Genomic DNA, 22,030 nt, shown 5'->3' with positions numbered 1-22,030 from the left:
AAAAAGCAGCAGAGCATATTGTTCCTACATGGCACATTTGGCAAGACTACTGCAGACCTGCTATCAGATTATGCCACCATGTCACACTGAATCTATATTTTTCACAAGGGATTATAATGAAAACACTGGTTCACACCATGAAGACTAGGGCCTTTATTAGGATGGTGGGCGGACTTTCGTCTGCCCTCCACCCTAGCGGTGCTGGGACCGTCCGCCAGTGGTGCGGCGGTCCCGCACCGGCAATCAGGATGCCACCTCCACGGTGGGGGTGGCATACCCCATCCACAACATTGTGGCGGGCGGTGCTCACAGCACCGCCCGCCACAATGCCATGGCTGCACCTTGTGCACTTGCCTGCACAACGGGGGCCCGCAACTGGCCCCCACAATCAGGCACCACATGCCTTTCCATCGCTGAAAGGCATTTCAACGCCTGCATCTTAATATGGATGGCGGTGTCTTGCAGAGACCGCCACCATATCAAGCCCCTTTTTCGCCCGGTCGACTTGTCGACGGGTGGAAAACGGGCGGACGGTCTGTCCCCTCCGCCATCATAATATGGCGGGGGAAATGGGATGCAGGCGGAGGTAAATGGCGGGCGGATCATCACCGCCATGCGGTTGTGGCGATTCGCCCGACATACTAATAGACCCCTAGGTGAGGTATTTGTGTTGTGGGGGAACTGCAGGCATTGTCTTGATCATGGAAGAAAGGCTTTGGTCCTAGATGTGCTCCAGGTGAGAGTCAGATGGGCACTTGCTTGACTTTCCTCCATTTCTAAGGTGTGCGGGCCTTTAATTGGCAAGCAGCAGTAAATTACATGGTGAAACTACTATAATAAGTATGCTCTCATTTACTATTAAAACTGTCTAAAATTAAAGAAACAATAGAACAGTATTCAACATTTGAGTGATTTAAACATAGATCGTGCCTGATTTCTGTTTCGCACAATCTCTCAGAACCCAGCAGATATAAAATGTTAACTTTTTATCAAATTGTAGCATAAGGATAAGAAGGCATTTTACTGGTGGTTGGAAGAGTGTTTTAAATCATATAAAACTATTCGGGGCAGCCCCATGTTAATGTTGCGTTCCATTCTTCTGATTGGTAATTGCATGGTGTGCTGTTGTGGTGAAATAATGCCCCGGGGTACTGTGTCCAAGTGTGAAGAACTGCAGGGCGTAAAATTCACTATTTCAGTCCGTCTGAATATCCCCATCCCCCATCCTCTGAGGTTTTCAGTTGACTCGCTGTGATCTTTGCTCTGTCCCACCCCTGTAAATCTGATACGCGTCCACACTGTTGGTATTATTCCACGGTTGGCAAGTTTGGCTATGGGAGGGCGCAGGCATGACACATTTAATGAGGCAAAGGTTGGATACTTGTGCATTTAGCAGGGCAAGGGTCAGCACACCCTCACACACCCTCACCCCCTCAATCTGTCACCCTCACACACCCTCACACACCCTCACCCACCCTCACTCTCACACCCCCTCACCCCCCCTCCCCCACCCTCACCCCCTCACACATCCTCACCCACCCCCTCACCCTCACACACCCCCTCACACACCCCCTCACCCTCACACACCCCCTCACCCTCACCCTCACACACCCCCTCACCCTCACACACCCCCTCACCCTCACACACCCCCTCACCCTCACCCTAACACACCCTCACCCACACACACTCAGCCTCACACCCCTTCACCCCACTCACACCCCCTACCCCCTCACCCTCACACACCCCCTCACCCTCAAACACCCCCTCACCCTCAAACACCCCCTCACCCTCACACACACCCTCACCCTCACACCCTCACCATCACACCCCCTCACCATCACACACCGTCACACCCTCTCATCGTCACCCCCCCTCATCCTCGCACCCTCACACACCCTCACCAGCATAGCATAGCATAACAAAACAAGCATTGGAAATGCAATAGGTCTCGCAGCATTAGAGTTAGTGCTTTTAGAATTGTTTATGGGGTTTTTTTGTAAATCTTTAGCATTTTTGTTTCCTGTAGCCAATGCTAAAGAATTACAAATAAAAAAAGCCATAAACAAATCTAAAAGCTCTAACTCAAATGCTCCGAGACCTATTGCACTGTGTGAGGGTGAGGGGTTGAGGGTGAGTGAGGGTGAGAGTGAGTAAGAGTGAGTGAGTGAGAGTGAGAGTGAGTGAGGGTGAGTGAGGGTGAGTGAGGGTGAGTGAGGGTGAGTGAGGGTGAGTGAGGGTGAGTGAGGGTGAGTGAGGGTGAGTGAGGGTGAGTGAGGGTGAGTGAGGGTGAGTGAGGGTGAGTGAGGGTGAGTGAGGGTGAGTGAGGGTGAGTGAGGGTGAGTGAGTGAGGGTGAGTGAGTGAGGGTGAGTGAGTGAGGGTGAGTGAGTGAGGGTGAGTGAGTGAGGGTGAGTGAGTGAGGGTGAGTGAGTGAGGGTGAGTGAGTGAGGGTGAGTGAGTGAGGGTGAGTGAGGGTGAGTGAGTGAGGGTGAGTGAGTGAGGGTGAGTGAGTGAGGGTGAGTGAGGGTGAGTGAGTGAGGGTGAGTGAGGGTGAGTGAGGGTGAGTGAGGGTGAGTGAGGGTGAGTGAGGGTGAGTGAGGGTGAGTGAGGGTGAGTGAGGGTGAGTGAGGGTGAGTGAGGGTGAGTGAGGGTGAGTGAGGGTGAGTGAGGGTGAGTGAGGGTGAGTGAGGGTGAGTGAGGGTGAGTGAGGGTGAGGGTGAGGGGTTGAGGGTGGGTGAGGGGTTGAGGGTGGGTGAGGGGTTGAGGGTGGGTGAGGGGTTGAGGGTGGGTGAGGGTGAGGGGTTGAGGGTGAGGGTAGGTGAGGGGTTGAGGGTGAGTGAGGGTGAGTGAGGGTGATGCTGAGGGGTTGAGGGTGAGTGAGGGTGAGTGAGGGTGAGTGAGAGTGAGGGTGAGTGAGGGGTTGAGGGTGAAGGGTTGAGGGTAAGTGAGGGTGAGGGTGAGGGGTTGAGGGTGAGTGAGGGGTTGAGGGTGAGGGAGGGTGAGGCGTTGAGGGTGAGTGAGGGTGAGTGTGGGTGAGGGTGAGTGAGGGGTTGAGGGTGAGTGAGGGTGAGTGAGGGTGAGTGTGGGTGAGGGTGAGTGAGGGTGAGGGAGGGTGAGGGGTTGAGGGTGAGGGTGAGTTCTAGGGCTCTGTGCAATGACAGAAGTTACAATTCTTGACCAGAGGCCCCAGTTGGCACACATGCAAATCAGAACCAAACTTTCCTCTAAAAGGAAACTCAATCCGCAACACAAGACCTGTAGTGCCGATAATGGTATGATACGGATATAGTGCTTTATACTTCCGATGGCGCTGAAGCTACATTAGAAATGTCACCGTGCGTAAGGAATTAGACTTAGCCATGCTGATTAACACCCAGCTATCATGCGGTAATGAAGGTCATGCTTTTGATACAAACTACTATTCTTGTACTCGTCTGTCCTGCTGGATCTGTTCCACGAGGAATAGAGTATTGCACTTGATGCCTTCCAGGAGACACGGAAACTTGCGTTGCGACAGCCACGCTGAGCCGGTTTTGTAAGGCAGCAAAGCCTTCAATGCTGCTGCCCAATTTGTAAGTGTCCAGTGATCGGGAAAGCCCGTGCTGCTAAAATGGCGGCACCCCGCAGATTGCTCTCCAGATTGCTCTCCTGAAGCTGGCTGCCTGATGGAGTGGAGAGCGGGCGGGCAGAGAGAGAGTGAGGGGGCGGAGCGGGGGTGTGGGAGGAGTGCGGCTGGCTGCCTGATAGATTGAGATGTTCTTCTCTCTTGGAGATGTATTATTACATCAGTTGACAGGATAGTGCTCTGATATTGGAGATTTGAGAGTGACCTGTAAATGTCAGGCTTCGCTGAGTATACCTTGTCTTTCTCTGAAGAGGGACAGTGTTAATGAGGTGTTTTACTGGCTTTGTGGTTTTCAGATGAGGTTAGGCAGGATTTACTTAATGCTGGCAGCCAGGCACAGTTCGATAGGAAGATTAATTTTCGTAGCTGCTCTGGTGTCTTCTGATTCATCTAGGGGCTACAAATCTGCTTGGGTTATCTTCAGATTGGGTGGCAGTACTGGAGGATATGACAAAGCTTGTTAGCATTGAAGTTGAAGAGAACGATTTTTTTCCCTCATTGGAAAGAGGCAAGATGGCGCCCGCTGTGGACGCATAGGCAGATCGTTCTTGCTCCCTCTCACGGCTTCAGGAGAACAATCTGCTTCAATGTTGCGGATCTGATCTATGAGCGATACTATTTACCGCTGATTGGAAAAAAGTGATTTCCCTGACTTTCTTTGACTTTCGGCTCGCCTGGATTCAGCTCGGTTCGCCCGCGGGAAGTAGTGGGCTTGAGCCGCCTACCATTGCAGCGTGTGGAGTACGGCGTGTGGGCGTTTTTGATTCCTGGCAACCGGCGGCTGGCACTGTGTGGGGCGGGCTAGGTGCTGGAGGATAACGCTGAGGCTCCTGTTTCTGAGCTGAAGCGCTGGAAACGCGGTTGCAGTTTCTCAACATGCCCCCAAAGGGAGCGTGTGGAAGACCTCAGCGAACACAGAAGATAAGACTACTGTTGTAGAGGTGAGCGAGGCTACGGTAGAAGAACTTGGTAAACTGGCAAAGGGCGCTAGCGCTGGTCTGCGTGTTGCATCGGATGCCGTGATTACTCAAAGTAAGGTCGGTGCTGAAAAGAAAAAGATACCAGCAATTTTCTCTGCAGAGAGAGTGAGGGGGCGGAGCGGGGGTGTGGGAGGAGTGCGGGAACAGACGGGAGGGGAGGAGAGTAGGAGGAGGAGTAGGGGAGGCACGCCCTAGCGGCCGTGCAATCAAGAAGTGAGGGGGCGGGAGAGTAGGCAAGGCAGGCGGCTGGATACCATTGGGGGAGAGAGCGATGGCGTTGGCGAATTGGCAACTCCGGGGGCTTTAGAACTGGGGGTTCCTGAGAGTAATGAATATCCCAGTGGGCTTCCTCATTTATCAACGGATGATCAAATGCATATGCCTGATACAGAATCTGGTGATAGAGTGGAGAGCGGGCGGGCAGAGAGAGTGAGGGGGCGGAGCGGGGTGTGGGAGGAGTGCGGGAACAGACGGGAGGGGAGGAGAGTAGGAGGAGTAGGGGAGGCACGGCCTAGCGGCCGTGCAATCAAGAAGTGAGGGGGCGGGAGAGTAGGCAAGGCAGGCGGCTGGGGCATGTGCACGCGCTTTTAAGCTCAATGCGCATGCGCATTGAGCTTAAAAGTCACGGGCACTGCAAGGAATCGCCACGATTCCTTGCAAGTTGGGATAAAGAGTGGATAAGTCCCAATACTCTCGCTTGCTCGATGCGCATCGACAGGCGAGACCTAAAAAGCATAGCTAAGCATAACAAAAAAAGCATAGGTTAGCAAAACATAGCACAGCATAACAAAACAAAGCATAGGATAGCAAAACAAAACATAGCATAACAAAACATAGCATAGCAAAACACAACAAAGCATAGCAAAACACAAAGCATAGCATAGCAAAACAAAGCATAGCATAGCAAAACACAACAAAGCATAGCATAGCAAAACAAAAAGCATAGCATAACAAAAGACAATACATAGCATAGCATAACAAAACACAACAAAACATAGCAGAACAAAACATAGCATAACATAACAAAACATAGCATAACATAACAAAACAAGCATAGCATAACAAAACATAGCTTAACCCCTTCCATGCGGCTGCGATTCTGCGCCTGTGCAGCAGAATCGCGAGTGGGCGGGTTTATGACGGCCCCCAGCTGTCATCAGCACACGAGCACCGTAGTGCATGACGGCTGGGGGCCGTCATCAGCATAGAAGGGGATAACAAAACAGCAAAACACAATAAAACATAGCGTAGCATAACAAAACACCACAAAACAGCATACATAACAAAACATAGCATAGCAAAACATAGCATAGCATAACAAAACACAACAAAACATAGCATAACAAAAAACAACACAGCATAGCAAAACAAAACTTAGCATAGCATACTATAACAAAACATAGCATAACAGAGCATAGCATAGCATAACAAAAAATAGCATAACAAAACATAGCAAAACATAGCATAGCATAATATAACACAACAAAACATAGCATTGCATAACAAAACATACCATACCATAACAAAGCATAGCATAGCATAGCAAAACACAACAAAACATAGCATAGCATAACAAAACACAACAAAACATAGCTCAACAAAGCATAGGGTAGCAAAACAAAACATAGCATAACACAACAAAACTTAGCATAGCCTAACAAAACACAACAAAACATAGCATAGCAAAACATAGCATAGCATACCAAACACAACAAAACATAGCATGGCATAGCATAACAAAACATAGCGTAGCAAAACAAAGCATACCATAATAAAACACAACAAAACAGCATATCATAACATAGCAAAGCATAGCATAGCAAAACATAGCATAGCATAACAAAACATAGCATAACAAAACACAGCATAGCATAACAAATCAAAACATAGGATAGCAAAACATAGTATAGCATAACAAACAAAAAAACATAGGATATCGAAAGAAAACATAGCATAGCACACAGCATCCCTCAGCCCCACCACAGCATCACTCAGGGGCACCACAACATCACTATGCGATACAACAGCATCACTGAACGCCACAGCATCACTCGTTCGCCATCACAACATCACTCAGTGCTACCACAGCATGTATCTGTGCAACCATTCAATAACAACTGGTTCAAATATGTTCTCTCAATGTTTCAAGCTTTATTACAAATGTAACAACAAGATGTTAATATTCCACTTCTGTTCTTGGATTTTCGTCACAATAAAATACACTGAACATAATCTTCACTAAAGTTATTTACCAAACTCTAAGCTATTGCCATTATAAATTACAATAACTTATTTAAGTATTAATTATTTAAAAAACATTAAAAGCCATTGTTATTTGTAATATCAATACATTTAAGTCACGTAAATACAACACATATTGCATTACAAATGCTATAGGGGTCACATTTGCGAAAGTTCTAACTATTGGCATTGTAAATGACAAAGCTATTAATTTCGCTATTTTCAAAAACAAAACATAAATAAAAAAATTGTCATTTACAATACCAATAGCTCAAACTTTCCTAATGCGAGACCTATTGCATTGCAAATGCTTGTTTGCCTTTGGCATCATCATGCAGCAGAAAGTCTAATCAGTTGCCACACGGATAATATAGCATTCATAGCCCCTTGGACTGAGAACCATCAGCTAAGGGACACAGTTGGAATGACTCTGATGCCACATTCCTGTGAATAACAAAACAGTGCACCAGAATGGACTAAAAAGTCAATAGCAGCCCTCATTAACTCTGAAGATTGTAAAGATGATTTCAGCATACCATCTAACAAGTGGAAAGGATATCTTACAGGGAATCCCTTCATCTCGGGTATAAATTTTGAGAGGTCATCACACCACATTTTCATATATGTAGCAAAATCACTGCAAATACAAATGATCGCGCTCTTTTTACATATACTTGTCATTATACCTTGCATTGAATGTGTAAAGCCTGAGGTGTTACCATTTCACCTACTATCAAAACTGACCCACTAGAAACTGGGGGCTGATGTAGTAAGGGTTTTTACCCATTCTCTGTGGGTAAATGTGATGCCATATATTAGGAAAGATTCTAATGAAACCAGCCATTTTACCTATCAGTGAAAGAATCACACGCAGCCAAATAGATCAAATAGGATTTTGATATTTCCTTATTCTTTACAGTTTATAAAATAATTAAAAACCTAAAATAGTCTGCTAAACCCTGCATCTTTAGACCAAAGAGCACAAAACTGAAAAAAGCAAAAGGAAGAAGAAGAAACCATATTTTAGTGGAATACCCCTAAGCAACAAAACTCAAGTAGAACAATGTTAGCCCAGTGTTTCTTACTGTTAGCTTGTATAACAAATTTACATTGTATTGGCCCCTTTCAGGAAGAAAATAAATGACTTTCACTCTCTTTTACCTTTATTGAAGGGCATTTAGTTTGTGGTTATGCAGGTGTTTTTTCAGTGTTTATATGTTGTCACTGGTGCCGGCTATTTCTCTTTCAGTGGGTTTTTATCAATTATTATAGGTTTAACCCCTTCGATGCTCATGACGAGCTCAGCTCGTCATGAGGCACAGTTGAGCTGTGCTGATGACGAGCTGAGCTCGTCATGAACAATGATAAATCTGAGAATCCAGCGCTGGAGAAAAATATCCCTAGCAGCCAAGGTGTTAAACCTAAAACCCCACATCTTAGCTATATCTGAATGTTCAGAAGCAGTGTTTAAAGAAGCTTCAGATGGTTCAAAATTCAGCTGCACATCTATTGCTCAACATCCCCAGGCACAAAGCAGTATTTAAGGAAATCCGCAATCTGCATTGGCTCCCTGTTCCTCAGTGTATTAAGTTCAAGGCACTGTGTCTCGCCTATGAAGCTTCAAATGGCACAGGCCCTTCTTTTCTCCAGAATCTTTTTGAATGGTACCAACCGACCAGACACCTACGTTACACGGGGGCTAGACTTCTTACAGTCCCCAGAATCCATACTGCGCACTGGGGTGGCCGTAGTTTTTACTACGGCACCTCTAAACTTTGGAACTCCCTTCCAATGGAACTCAGGTACACTAGCCACTTAGTGAGTTTTAGGAGAACGTTGAAGACCTGTTTATTCCAGGACTAGACGCTAAACATACTTACTGTGGTCTTCAGCACCAAGACACCTCCGGGTATTTGTGCGCGCTTACAAATTCCATTAACATTAATTTATGAGGGTGACTGGATCACCACCCCCATACAAATGTGCTGACCTGTTCTACAAAGGAGACCATAATTAATCTTAGTTCTACGGTTTTCTGGGTCCTAAATAATATAGCATTTAAATGAAAAATGTAAAGAAATGATCACAAATGTGAAAACTTAATTCTCCATACAAAACCTTATTTGGGTGATGGAACAGTTTGTGGGTAAATTGCAAAGATGAAATCCCTGTAGGCTTGATTAATACACCCAGAGTTGAATGTTGCTTGACCAACACACCGTCTAAAAAAAGTGGCTGAAAATTCTAAAACTTGCAAGATATGGTCTATGTCATTACATGGCAGCCTGAATTACTTATATTTACTGAACAAGGGTAACTACTGGACTGCCTACTGTATTTTACTGTGGCTGACCAGGGCATCTTCACAGGCTTTAAAACGGATTGAAAGGAAAGGTCTAGGATTGTTTAAATCACAATTGTGACATACTGTTAAGAAGGCTTGAAGACATGTTGAGAAGGAATCTCAGGAGAAGTCTCCAAGTCAATTCAAACTTTTCTTCAGAGTCACAGACGAGAAATGAACAGGATAGATGAATCTAAAACCCATATGTTTCAAGCAGCTTTTCATAAACCTCTTCTGCATGCAGGTGCCAGATAATGATGAGACTGAATCACACAATCTACAATTCAAAATGTACACTGATGACACAGACTAGAGTAGTGCTTTCCAGACATTTTTGAACCACGACCCACTTTTTTAGAACAAACTTTTGCGACACACCTAGCTTTAACCGGTTAATCACGTCGGCAATTCCGGTGCGGTGGTTTATGGTTTAGCGGAGTGGGCGGGGCTGCGTCGGCCAACGGACGTGCGCAGAACTACGGAGGTAGTACTTGCGAAGGCCGTTGACCAATGAACGCATGAAAGGGGTTAATGGACATGAGGAGGGCAATTTTTTATGGTACTAAAGCAGTTTGTGGCAGCGCAATGTCATTTACATAAGGCAGATTTTCTATTGAAATATCCACTAAAATCTCACGGATATCCAGTTTTACTAAGTAAAACTATAATGCGTACAAATGATATACGTAAAATTGTGTTTCAGTAAATATCAATTGTGAATTACCAAATAAAGTGTCTTGATTTATTTTGATCCTATTAAAGTTTTGCTTCCTACACACTTCAGAATTACAAAATAATGTGAATCATTTGTGCTTTCCCTAACTGCTGAATGTGTACAGTTCATTTACTGGTATTTAACTTTTGTGCGACATCCTACTGCCTTTCCTATCGCCCTCTCAGTACCCCAACACGATTGTCACATAATTCACTTTACTTTTCATTCTCTGGCTGTAAAGTGAGAGGAGTTTGTAAACACTAAAACCTATGTAAAGAAATACATAAGCAGCAATTTGGCAGCAGACATAGCCTGACATCTGATCTCCGACTTTGAAGCGCAGCAAATGTGACAAGATAAATTCAGAATTTAAAGGCATCTTTGTTTATTATTTGGACTTTCACGACCCACCTAAAATTGGCTTGATCACAACCTGCAGTTTAGAAAACACAGGATTAGAATATACCTGTAACACGAGTCAAGTAATCAGAAAGCACCAAAAAATAAAAATAAATCCATCTTCAAGCTTTCACAATGGATAAGAATAAGGAGGAGGAGTGGAGTTTAAGTCACTTAAGTACGGACAATCCACTTCTTACGCAGAAATTGCTAATCCCCTAAAAATCAAAGAATTCCCTCCAAATATCAAAGAAAAAAACAATGTACCACAAAAAAGTGAATCCATGCTTGCTTAAATTAGCTGGAAAACAAAAACAGAAAAGAAATAACCAGCATATTCCAACCACTCTACCCACAGCAACGGGGACATTTATCATCTCTCATCAGCATTAATGTCAGTAACGTTTGAAAAGAGATATTCTCACAGCTGCACCTCGTTAGATAACAATTCGAGGCCTTAGGAAACATTGTAAACACTATGATCAAAGTTACTGGCTGCCATCTAGAAGAGTTCTTACGAGCGTCTGTTTGCCCCTACATAAAAGCTTTCAAAGAGAGGGCAACCACAAACAGCAGTTTGTCCATCTGCGGAAAAACATCGATTGGAGAACCTGTGACTAAATGTAATACAAAAGACACAGGAAAAGCTGCTGCTGTTCGAAAATCCTGTAGAACATAACTCCAAGTTGTATAGCCTTATTTTGAAAGGCACTAAAAATATTTTTCTTTTCAAAATAACAAGCTGCGGCTAAAATTAGCCATTAAGTTGATGATACCCTTGCCTTTAATTTTAATGAATTATATTATTACAAAAAGGACAGAGTCGTCAAAGATCAACATTTTAGAAACTCTTACCCAAATTCCTCACTTTTAGTGGCTACAAATTAAAATGATAGGACTATTTAAGACAATACTCCTATGCAAGCAAAGAGGCACCATTTCTGAAGCAAAGTCCAATTATCACATGCATCTTGTTACTTACCATAAGGATACATGCTGACTGTATGATCAAGTAAGGAAGGTTCAGGTCTTAAACTGCCATAATAATCATTCTCAGGTGCTGTAGTCTTATTCTTCGGTTCAGCCAAAATTGCCTTAAAACCTGTGGATGGATCAAGAACACTTAACAGTTGCAAGGCACACATTATCCTGAAAGAGAGGCACTGATAATGCATTGAAAGGGAAAACACAAGCTTCTATCTTTGAAGCCATTGACAACATTGCTCAACGTTTTTACTACACAGTTAAGACTTACCCAGCACTTACACTGAGCAGCAACATCAAAATACCTTCATTATCATCTCATACTGGTGGATCGAGTTAGTCAGTTTTACATGACCGATCTAGCTGGAGTAGTTTAAGAATCTAGCATTGATCAACTGCAAACGTTTTTCACGCACAGTAAATAAAGACTGAAATAATGCAAAATGTTATGAGTCAATGATGGAGTATTCTGTACCACATAGTAGTTCGTTTTTCTTCTGTTGAGGCTGCAAAAAGCTCTTAACAGAAAACACTGTGCTGTTAAATAAAAACAGCACTTAAGTAATCCATTAACATATACTTTGCTACAAAGTATGATCAAAAAGTATAAAGTACAAAACACAGTATGACATCTGAAAACTAACACAGAGACTGGATAAAATGGCTATTGCTGCTGGGCAACTCACCCAAAACAGAAAAACAAAGGCAAAAAGAAGAAAACAATATAAATGAACTGTACCCATACCCAAGCCATACTATGCAGGATACCATAGTCAGAACACTGGACATAACAGGCATTAAATCAAGAAAGTAAAGGAGGGATTAGGTAGGAGGCTAAACTCGGAAATATGAAACATCTGTCCTTTAATTATTCTCTACACTGTCGGGACAGATTTGTGAAATAATCTTTTATTGTTTTAAAAGCAATCAGCTCTTAGGCCAGTCCTGTGCCCACCTTATAGATATCAATACTTCTGACAATTCTGGATCACTCCTCTTTCCATTCATTCAATTAATTGTTATGGCTATAAGTGCACTCATGCCAATTCCTAAGACAACAGAAAGTCATAGGCGGAAATTCTAAGAAGAGTAATACAGACAAAGCTTTGTAACTGTTCAGTTCCAGACCCAGATATGCATTGCCAAGATGTTATGGGCCTAAGTACGATTTTGGCAGTCCATGGGACCACCGAACCGTTGGTGGAGGAGCAGTGGCGGTCATGGGCCACCGCACCAGTGGTCCGACTGCTGCAGTATGAATGCGACATTCGGACCATGAGGGGACCGCCGCAACAGCCGGAGATTCGCAATACCATGCAGTGGCGCAGCAGTCCTGAGGCCTCAGAATGCTTGGCAGTGCCGCAGCGGCACCGCTAAGCATATGAAGAGTTTCCTCCCCGCCTCACCTTTCAGGGCGGTGAACCAGCGGTGAAAAGTGAGGCTGAAACAAAGGGGGCCCTAGTGTGCCCCCTCGTGTCTTTGGGCCTGGTGTGCCCCCATGTGCACATGCACGGACTTAATAGTCCATGCAGAAGGAACAGCCTTTGACGTTCCCATTACTGTGCCTTTTTGAAGGGCACAGTTGTGGGAACACCAAAGGACCACCTGCCAGACGCCAAAAATATTTGTAATCCGGCGGGGAGGGTGGCTTTGAGCTGTGGCTGCGCAGAGTGGCCCACTCCTGCACAGTCAAAGTCGTAATCGGGCATTTAGTCTTTTTGGGAAGTTCTGGGATTAGTCTCTCTGCCCCCCTTCAACAATTTAAATGTTTTTGCTAATTCCATTCAGCGCCCACTAATATAAATAGAGCTCAGAAGGAGGGTAATGGATGAATAAATAGAATCTGCTGAAAAGTACAGGAATTTCGGTTATTTTCCGACGTTAAAAATACATTATATTAAGAACAAAGAAGGGAACTCTCTTTTAGAGTTAACATCTCATAACTACATCATTCTTAATTATGATATTAAAATCTATGGGAAGTTATTTTTCCCGTAGTATGAAGAGATTTTGAGACTTTGCTTTTCAGGAGCAAGTGAGTTTCATTGGAGAGTCATTTGATGGATGTGCTCAATCTAGAAACAAAGTAGTATTGTCTGGCTTTGCCATTTTTTTTCCACTGATGTAATGTGTTAGTGAGGATTTTCCTGCTCACCAAGAAAAATAGCTGGGTTGTCACATCAGGATAACATTCTCCAGAATGGTAATAACCTGCTTTCTGGTTTGATCAAAGTCCATATCCACAATTATATACGCTGCTGGATCTATTTGCTCATATCATGCTACTTTATCATGCTAAAGCGAACAGTACCATTCAGGAAATGTTGGCTGAACATATAACTGCATATTCACTTTTGAAACTAACTTGCCATACTGAACAAGTGTGCAATCTTTATGAAACTTCAGAAGACCAGACATTGAGGGTCTGATTCACAAAGGGAAACGTATCATTTTAGTGTAACTTATTTTACTATTTTGTCTTTACTATTCATCAATTAAGAGTTTCATTTCATACGACTGCAGAGACTTCACAGTCGAGGCGGAAAATCCGGGGGGGGGGGGCGTGGCCAAGATGGCGGTGTGAGCGGACGTGCTCTGCCGAGCTCCCGCCGCCGGTCGCCGTACTTTAGCACTATCACAGCACCTGCCCCGGCCCCGGAGGTCCCCTGGGGTGCCCGATATCGGTGTTGCTGTGGCGAAGGCACTGGCGGTGAGAGCGGACGACTGGCGGCGGCTGGTTCCCATCGAGACCGCCCGGCGCTGCTGCGTGGCGGGTCCGGCGCCTGAGGCCTCCGGCATTCCCCTAGCGGAGGCTTCTGCGGGCCTGCCGTCACCCCCAGAGGACGGAACTGCCCCAGCCCTGACGACTGCCGGGACCGACACGGTACGCCGGCAGAGAGAAGAGCGGCACCTACAGAACCCGGCCCACATACAGAGGTGAGGTGCAGAGACTGGACGGACGACCCCCGGCGCCCAGAGGGGCAGAACTGGAGGAGAGGGGGTAGCGAGGGGACTACAGCGAGAGCACCGGTCAGCCCACACTGCAGAGCACTCGCTTTGCCACCCGCCCAGCGGTGGCCGAACGACACAGGGGCCCGCCATTTTGTAGAACCCACTGCCGCGCCTTGGTCGGCGCCTTCGGCTGGCCCTGCGCTCCCCTCCTCCGCAGCCTGATACCACCACCCTGCACCCCTGGAGACAGGCGCCGGGCCAGACACTCGTCCACACTTGGCAGCAGGCGACGAGCAGCGGGGACCCGACCTGCCCAGAGGCCGCCAGCACGTGGCTGGAAGCTGCCTTGAGCCCGCGCGTTGGAGCTACGGCCTGCGCCCAGAACAGCTACGGCCTGCGCCCAGAACCTCTACTGCCCGCGCGGCGACCCGTGGCCCCGGGCCCGCCCGGTCTCCTCAGTGTTGGCCTGACTTTAGTATCTGGACTCGCTGATCCTTGGGCCGCCCACGTGCCTGACTCTGCGAGACATTGGCGCACTTGGGGGTTCTGTGTCTCGCAAGCCACCGAAGCTAGCGGCGACTGATCGGTGCACTGGGGTGGGCCCCACGGGGTCATGTCCAACGGGAGGACCCGGAAAGACCGCACCATCACAGAGATCTTCACCCCTGGCACGATGGGGAAACGGACGGACGTCGCGACGACTGGCCACCGGGTGCCCACCGAGAAAAAGGCCTCGGACTCGCCGTCCTTGGGGAAGGCGGACCCAGAGGGCCCTGTTACGCGCTCCTTCTTGGAGTCCCTGTTTACCGGACTGCGCGAGGACATCCACGCCCTGAAGAAGGAACTCCAGGAGGAAATAAAGGAGGTGCGCCTCGACACCGACACCATTGGAGAGAGAGTGGCTGATCTAGAGACGAAAAGCGACACTAGGGACGCGGAACTTGAAGCATTGCAGCAAGAACTGGTACGCATACATGACCAACAGGTGGACCTCCAAACTCATGCTGAGGACTTGGAGAACCGCTCCAGGAGACACAACATCAGGATTAGGGGGGTGAAGCACTCTCCGGACACGGAGGATCTCGTTCAATTCACCCATGGGATGTTCAACCACATTCTGGGTCGGCCGGCGGACTCCCCCCTGGGACTGGACAGGGTCCACCGGACTGGCCCACCAAGAGCTAACACGGCCCATCCAGCAGACATCCTGGTGTGTGTTGAAGACTTTAGAACCAAGGAAGAGATCCTCAACAAGGCGCGCCAGATGGCGCCAGTCACCTTTGGCGAGCACTCCCCGACCCTGTATCAGGACCTCGCGGCCCTTACCTTGGAGAAGCGGCGCATCTTTCGGCCGGTCACGGCGGAACTACGAAAACGCAATATCTCTTACAGCTGGGGGCACCCCTTCCGCGTGGTGTTCAAGCTCGGCAACAACCTCCACCAACTGCGTTTGCTCAGGGAGGCCTGTGATCTCCAGGGCATTGAGATGCCGACAGTGGACGAGGACCCCGCGGGTGGGGGCGCTACTGGAGATGACACAACCGGGCGATGGAAGCAGCAACGACGCCGCCACAGACCGCGGCGCCCCGCAGCAACGGAGATCGAAGAGGGTCAACGAGCGGCGGTGGAATCCGTAGCACAGGGCTTGGTGAAGCCGGACATTGGCTGACCCCCAACCTGATAGAGCTCTGGCACGGACGGATTCGATGAGGCCGGGCTGCTTGAACCGGCGGCGGGGGCGGAGGCTTCGGACTTCGCACACTTTCCCTGCTGAAACCTGACAATTCACCCACAACGGCAGATGGGGAACAGCTTTGTCCGACAACACCGTTGCCACTGCCTACGCGTCAAGGATACAACTTACCACGGGTCCAGTGGACTGCTACCTGGACCTGGGTCTGTGTTTGATCTAACTCTTTTCATAGTTGGGATAAGGGGACGGGGGGTGGGCCGGGAGGGAGGAGTTGTGCATGTTGGGGTTGGGGGGGTGGGGGGGGTAGGGGTTCTCCTTGTCCAGGGGGTTTTAACCATGCAGATGAGGTCGGCAGGCACACCCGCACCAAGCAAGTTGTTGTTCTATGGCTCACGCCCGCAACCCGGAGGCGAGGCCCAGCACAGTCCGTACTCCTCCCGCCATGACACGTCACTTGACTATACTATCACTTAATGTGCGGGGCCTCAACAACCCAATCAAGCGAAAAGCGATACTGTCCTTCTTGGAGCACCCGAAAGCAGACATCTGCCTCCTACAGGAGACTCACCTCGTATCTAAAGACCAACACAGACTTAAATCGCGCTCCTTTCCCTGGCAGTTTTTCTCCTCCTCCCAGAAGAAGGTGGCCGGGGTAGCAATATTGGTAGCCAAGCCCTTTGAGGGGAGGATCATGCAGAAAGAGGCTGAGGTCAAGGGACGGCTCCTCCTCCATAGTTTCCAGATTGCGGGCCAAACATTACTAGTGGGCTCTGTCTACGCACCGAACGAAGGCCAGGAAAAGTTCTTACACACAGCACTAGAGACAGCCACAGCTACTGCACACCCACACTTGCTACTTGGTGGAGACCTCAACCTAGTGTTCCACAACACAACAGATCGCTCAGGTCAGAGACTCGGACAGGTGGGGGCACTTTCGACATCAGGACACTCACACATTGCTGAGCTAGGCCTCATTGACCTATGGAGACACACTCACCCACATACAACTGGCTACACATACTACTCAGCGGCACGCAAGACCTACGCGAGGTTGGACTATTTTTTGTGTTCCTCCCAGCTGACAGCACAGCCCAAAGACGTGGAGATACTCCCGGCTTCACTGTCGGACCACTCACCAGTGGTGGCAACCTTTCAGATGGCACCCACGCCGACACCCCAACGACATTGGAGGCTTCGCGACGGGCTTCTGCAGATACCAGGCACGAAAGATAGGCTTAAAATGCGATCACTCAATTCTTGACGCATAATGCAAATGGGGACACGACTAAGGCCACTCAGTGGGCGGCGCTCAAGGCGGTCCTCCGCGGCGAAATCATCTCCATCGCCGCCGCTAACAATAGGGAAAGGGCGCTGAAAAGGGCCGAACTCACCCAACGGGTGGCAGAACTGGAGCAGATGCACCAGCGCACTGGGGCCGCGCGGGCGTGGCGCCAGTTGTGCACCGAGAGGAAGATGGCTGCCCTAGACCAGGATGTGGCGGAGTATGCCGCCATGCGCCTCAAGCATGCATACTACACCGGGGGCGATAGATGTGGGAAGCTTTTGGCGAGTAGACTTCGGGCACAGACGCCGAGGCAGCAGGTACGCTCTCTCCAGGCTGCTCGTGGCCCCCAGATCACGGAGGACGCGGCCATAGCAGCGGCCTTCGGAGACTTTTATGCCGCCCTCTATGATGCGGACCGCCTAGATCTGAATGCTGGTGTGGACTATCTGCGAGGCGCTGCACTCCCCACCCTAAACCAGGCGCAGCCGGACTTCCTGGATCGGCCCATAGGCCTAGAGGAGGTCATTTCGGCGATATCTCGCCTCAAGGTGGGGAAATCCCCGGGACCGGACGGCTACACGGCGGCCTTTTATAAGGCATTTTGCCCACAGGTTGCCCCCATCCTGCGTGACCTGTTCAACACCTTTGACCAGCCCGGTGCCATCTCTCAAGACCTGCTCGAGGCGTCTATCTCCGTGATTCCCAAGCCTGACCGCGACCCAACCAAATGCGGCTCCTACAGGCCTATATCTCTGCTAAACATAGATCTGAAGCTCTACACCGGCATCCTCGCAAGTCGCATAGCGCCATACATGCAGCAACTGATAGAACCCGACCAGTCAGGCTTCATCCCCCAAAGACAGACCAGCGACAACACCCGGCGAGTCCTCCACCTCATTGAGGCCGGCTCGCGTACGAGGCCGGGCTGCATGCTTCTCACTATCGATGCTGAGAAAGCATTTGACAGGGTGCACTGGCCTTACCTCGACCAAGTACTGCGGCACTTCGGGTTTGGAGACACCCTCCGCCACCGCATATTTAACTGTTACCGCCGACCCAACGCAACAGTGCGAGTTAATGGCCATACCTCCCTGAGATTTGACATCGGCAGGGGCACACGTCAGGGCTGCCCGCTCTCTCCACTCTTGTTCGCACTCTATATGGAGCCGATGGCGCAGAGTGCGACACCACAAACTCATCTCGGGCATTCCATTCGGCGGAGATACGCACAAAATTAGTCTGTATGCGGACGATATCCTACTGTCCCTCACCAATCCGGTGCAGTGCCTACGCGCACTCTTTGCGGAGCCCCGTGCCTTTGCACTGGCGTCGGGTTTTAAGATTAACAAGGCGAAATCGGAGGCCCTGAACATCTCGCTGCGGCCGGACACCCTGGAGGAGGTCAAAGCGGAGTTCAAAGTGCAGTGGTCTGACGCCTCCATCTCCTATCTGGGCGTCCACCTGACCCCGACGGTGCAAGGCACAGCTCGGACCAATTACGAGACTCTCACGAAGAAACTCCGGGATCAGTTACGGCGCTGGAAGCTCCTCACATTATCCTGGCTGGGTCGGATCGCAGAGGTCAAAATGACGCTGCTGCCCCAGATTCTATACTTGTTCCAGACGCTCCCCTTGAGACCACCGACCGGGTGGTTTCAACAAACCCAAGCAGAGTTAACGCGGTTCATCTGGAACGGCCGACGACCGCGGTTCAAGCATACTATCGCCACTCTGCCTCCTGATCACGGGGGGTGGGGGTGGGTCGGTATACCCGATCTCACGTTATACTTTCAGGCGGCACAGTTGCGCACACTTGTGGAGTGGCATCAATTAGAGTCGGGCAAACACTGGCTCTTCCAAGACCAGGCGGTAGCCGGTCGCACACTACAGGGTATACCATTCCTGCCTCGCCTTCATAGAACCCCTAACCTCTATGCCTCTAAAATCACGAGCACAGTCCTAGAGGTGTGGGACAGAGTGGCCGTGGCGAAGGGATTGACCTCCTTTCCCTCGCCGATGACCCCGATTTTCGACAACCCGGACTTTACACCAGGCCTGGACACCAGGGCGTACGCAGCATGGAGAACGACTCCCTGTAGAGATGCGGGTCACATATTTGACCTCAAGGGTGTCCTCCCGTTCCACAAAGTGAAAGAAGATTATGGCATTGCCGAGGCAGATTGCCTACAATACCTGCAAGTGCGACACTGGGTGCTTCAGCCCTCAATCCAACCAGGTGCCCGACGACATCTCACGCCCTATGAGAAGTGGCTGCTGACCCGCACATCAGATAAAAAACTAATCTCAGATCTCTACCAACAACTACTCCTCACTAATGTTCACACATACAACGCAGGAAGGGCTAGATGGGAGAGAGACCTAGGGCGACAACTCACAATGAAAGAATGGGAAGGGGTTTACTACAGGGCGAGACACTCCGCACATCACACGGGCCTCAACGAGACGCTGCCCAAAGTTGCCACATACTGGTACCACACACCCGAGAGGCTGCATCGGTGGAACACCCAGGTTAGCGACAGGTGTTGGAGGGGCTGCGGAGAACTGGGGACACTAGAACACTTGTTGTGGGGCTGCGACAGGCTCCGTTCATACTGGACCCCTAATCTGGATCTGATAGACTCCCACCTGGACACGCAGCTGCCTCGATTTCCGGCCTACATCATATTGGGCCTCCCAAACACCCTCATGTAACTCCTGAAATCATGGAGGGGGAAACTGATCGCGCTGGCGCTGGGGGCGGCAGTTCAGAACATTGTAGCCCACTGGAGGGGCGTCCATGCCCCGCAACAGTTGGGTTGGTTGCATCGTCTCTGGGCAATCCTGGGTATGGAGAAACTGTCACTAGCCTCAGTGGGTAGGGGGGCGGACTTTGCAGCGCTATGGCAGCCCTTCCTTACCCTACTGACCGGGGAATTCAGGGAGGTGAGTTGCCCCAGTTATCTCCGGCTGCTGCGCCTTGCGGAAACCCCACTACCGAAGCCCAAGACGCGCACGCACAAGCGCAGAGCCCCAACGCGTGCAGCACCGACTAACTTGTAGAGAGTCAACGATGACCTATTGCCTATACTTCACTAATGGACAAGGAGAGGGGAGGGAGGGGTCCCTGGGGGTTGTTTGAAGTTCCAAGTTGGGGATTCCTGTTCATTCTTGCACTATTATTGGCTTAGCTTGCACCTCAACAGCACCTCTTTTGACGCGGCCGGCCCTGATGGGTTGTAGGCGGCTTGCTGTGTTAACTGAACAGACCCCGGTGGGGGCACATCGGGCGCCAGCAATGCCCTGAAACTAGGCCGCCTCCTCTCGGAGCCGGCACGGACGATGTTGAGGTGTATGACGCTTATTTTTGCTCAATAAAAGATTTAATACAAAAAGATAATCCTGTTCTATAGCCCGATTCAGAAAAGGGGTGGTGATGAACAGAGTGTCTGAATTAAGCAGACCACTCTTACCCAGTCCAAAGATCAGGGCTTGATCCATCACCGTTATTTATCTCACTGCCCCATCCCAGCTCAGAACCTGGCTATATGCAAATCAGTCTGCTCCTGGCCCAGTGCATCATGGGAACAGGGCAGACTAAACTACCAAGCCAATTCTTCACCAGAAAGGAGACAAGCTACCGGGGACCGGTTTCTGGCATTTCAGCCTTCTTCGGCCCGGCTTGCTTGAATCCTGATGGAGCAGTGAGAAAGGGACTCATGTCTGAGTATACCCTGCCATATGCCACAGTGCCATCATGCACTGGGACAGGAACAGACTAATTTGCATACAGCCAGGTTCTGAAACTGGGATGGTGCAGTGAGCTAAAAAACGGTGTTGGATCTAGCCCTGATCTCTTGACTGGGTGAGAGCTTTCTGCTTAATTCAGAGACTCTGTTCCTCACCACCCCTTGTTGTAAATATTTTTGTCCACCCTAAGCGTGGAAGGGTATTCTCAGATGTGAGACCCTTGCTCATTGCACCATCAGGATTCAAGCAAACCGGGCCGAAGACGGCTGTAATGCCAGAAACCGGTCCCCGGGAGCTTGTTTCCTTCCCAGTGTAAGAATTGGCTTTTGTAGTTTGGTTTGCCCTGTTCCCATCATGCACTGGGACAGGAACAGACTAATTTGCATACAGCCAGGTTCTGAAACTGGGATGGTGCAGTGAGCTAAAAAACGGTGTTGGATCTAGCCCTGATCTCTTGACTGGGTGAGAGCTTTCTGCTTAATTCAGAGACTCTGTTCCTCACCACCCCTTGTTGTAAATATTTTTGTCCACCCTAAGCGTGGAAGGGTATTCTCATATGTGAGACCCTTGCTCATTGCACCATCAGGATTCAAGCAAACCGGGCCGAAGACGGCTGTAATGCCAGAAACCGGTCCCCGGGAGCTTGTTTCCTTCCCAGTGTAAGAATTGGCTTTTGTAGTTTGGTTTGCCCTGTTCCCATCATGCACTGGGACAGGAACAGACTAATTTGCATACAGCCAGGTTCTGAAACTGGGATGGTGCAGTGAGCTAAAAAACGGTGTTGGATCTAGCCCTGATCTCTTGACTGGGTGAGAGCTTTCTGCTTAATTCAGAGACTCTGTTCCTCACCACCCCTTGTTGTAAATATCTACATGTCAGCGGTCATTGGTCTCCTCAGGAGCAACGGCTTCACATCAACCTTTTGGAGCTAAGAGCAATAAGACTGGCTCTGCAAGCCTTTCTTCCCCGCTTAGGAGGTTCGCAAGTGCTTATCAGGACGGACAACACTACGGCCATGCACTACGCGAACAAGGAAGGAGGGACCAGATCTCGTCCGTTGTCGCAGG

At 49.2% G+C, this 22,030-nt stretch overlaps 1 protein-coding gene across 2 annotated transcripts in view; it reads right to left on the bottom strand.

Annotated features, from left to right (window-relative positions):
* RBM45 (RNA binding motif protein 45) overlaps positions 1-22,030 on the bottom strand; it is a 453,234-nt gene that overhangs the window by 294,873 nt on the left and 136,331 nt on the right. For both annotated transcript variants that reach the window (XM_086956199.1, XM_086956200.1), the window contains exon 4: positions 11,285-11,404. In XM_086956199.1, coding sequence (XP_086812325.1) covers positions 11,285-11,404 — 120 coding nt within the window. The remainder of the gene's footprint in view (positions 1-11,284; positions 11,405-22,030) is intronic.

This window comes from Lissotriton vulgaris, chromosome 2_1 (genome assembly GCF_964263255.1).
Source record: "Lissotriton vulgaris chromosome 2_1, aLisVul1.2, whole genome shotgun sequence".
Lineage (NCBI taxonomy): Eukaryota > Metazoa > Chordata > Amphibia > Caudata > Salamandridae > Lissotriton > Lissotriton vulgaris.
This window is presented reverse-complemented; position numbering and strand designations above follow the sequence as displayed.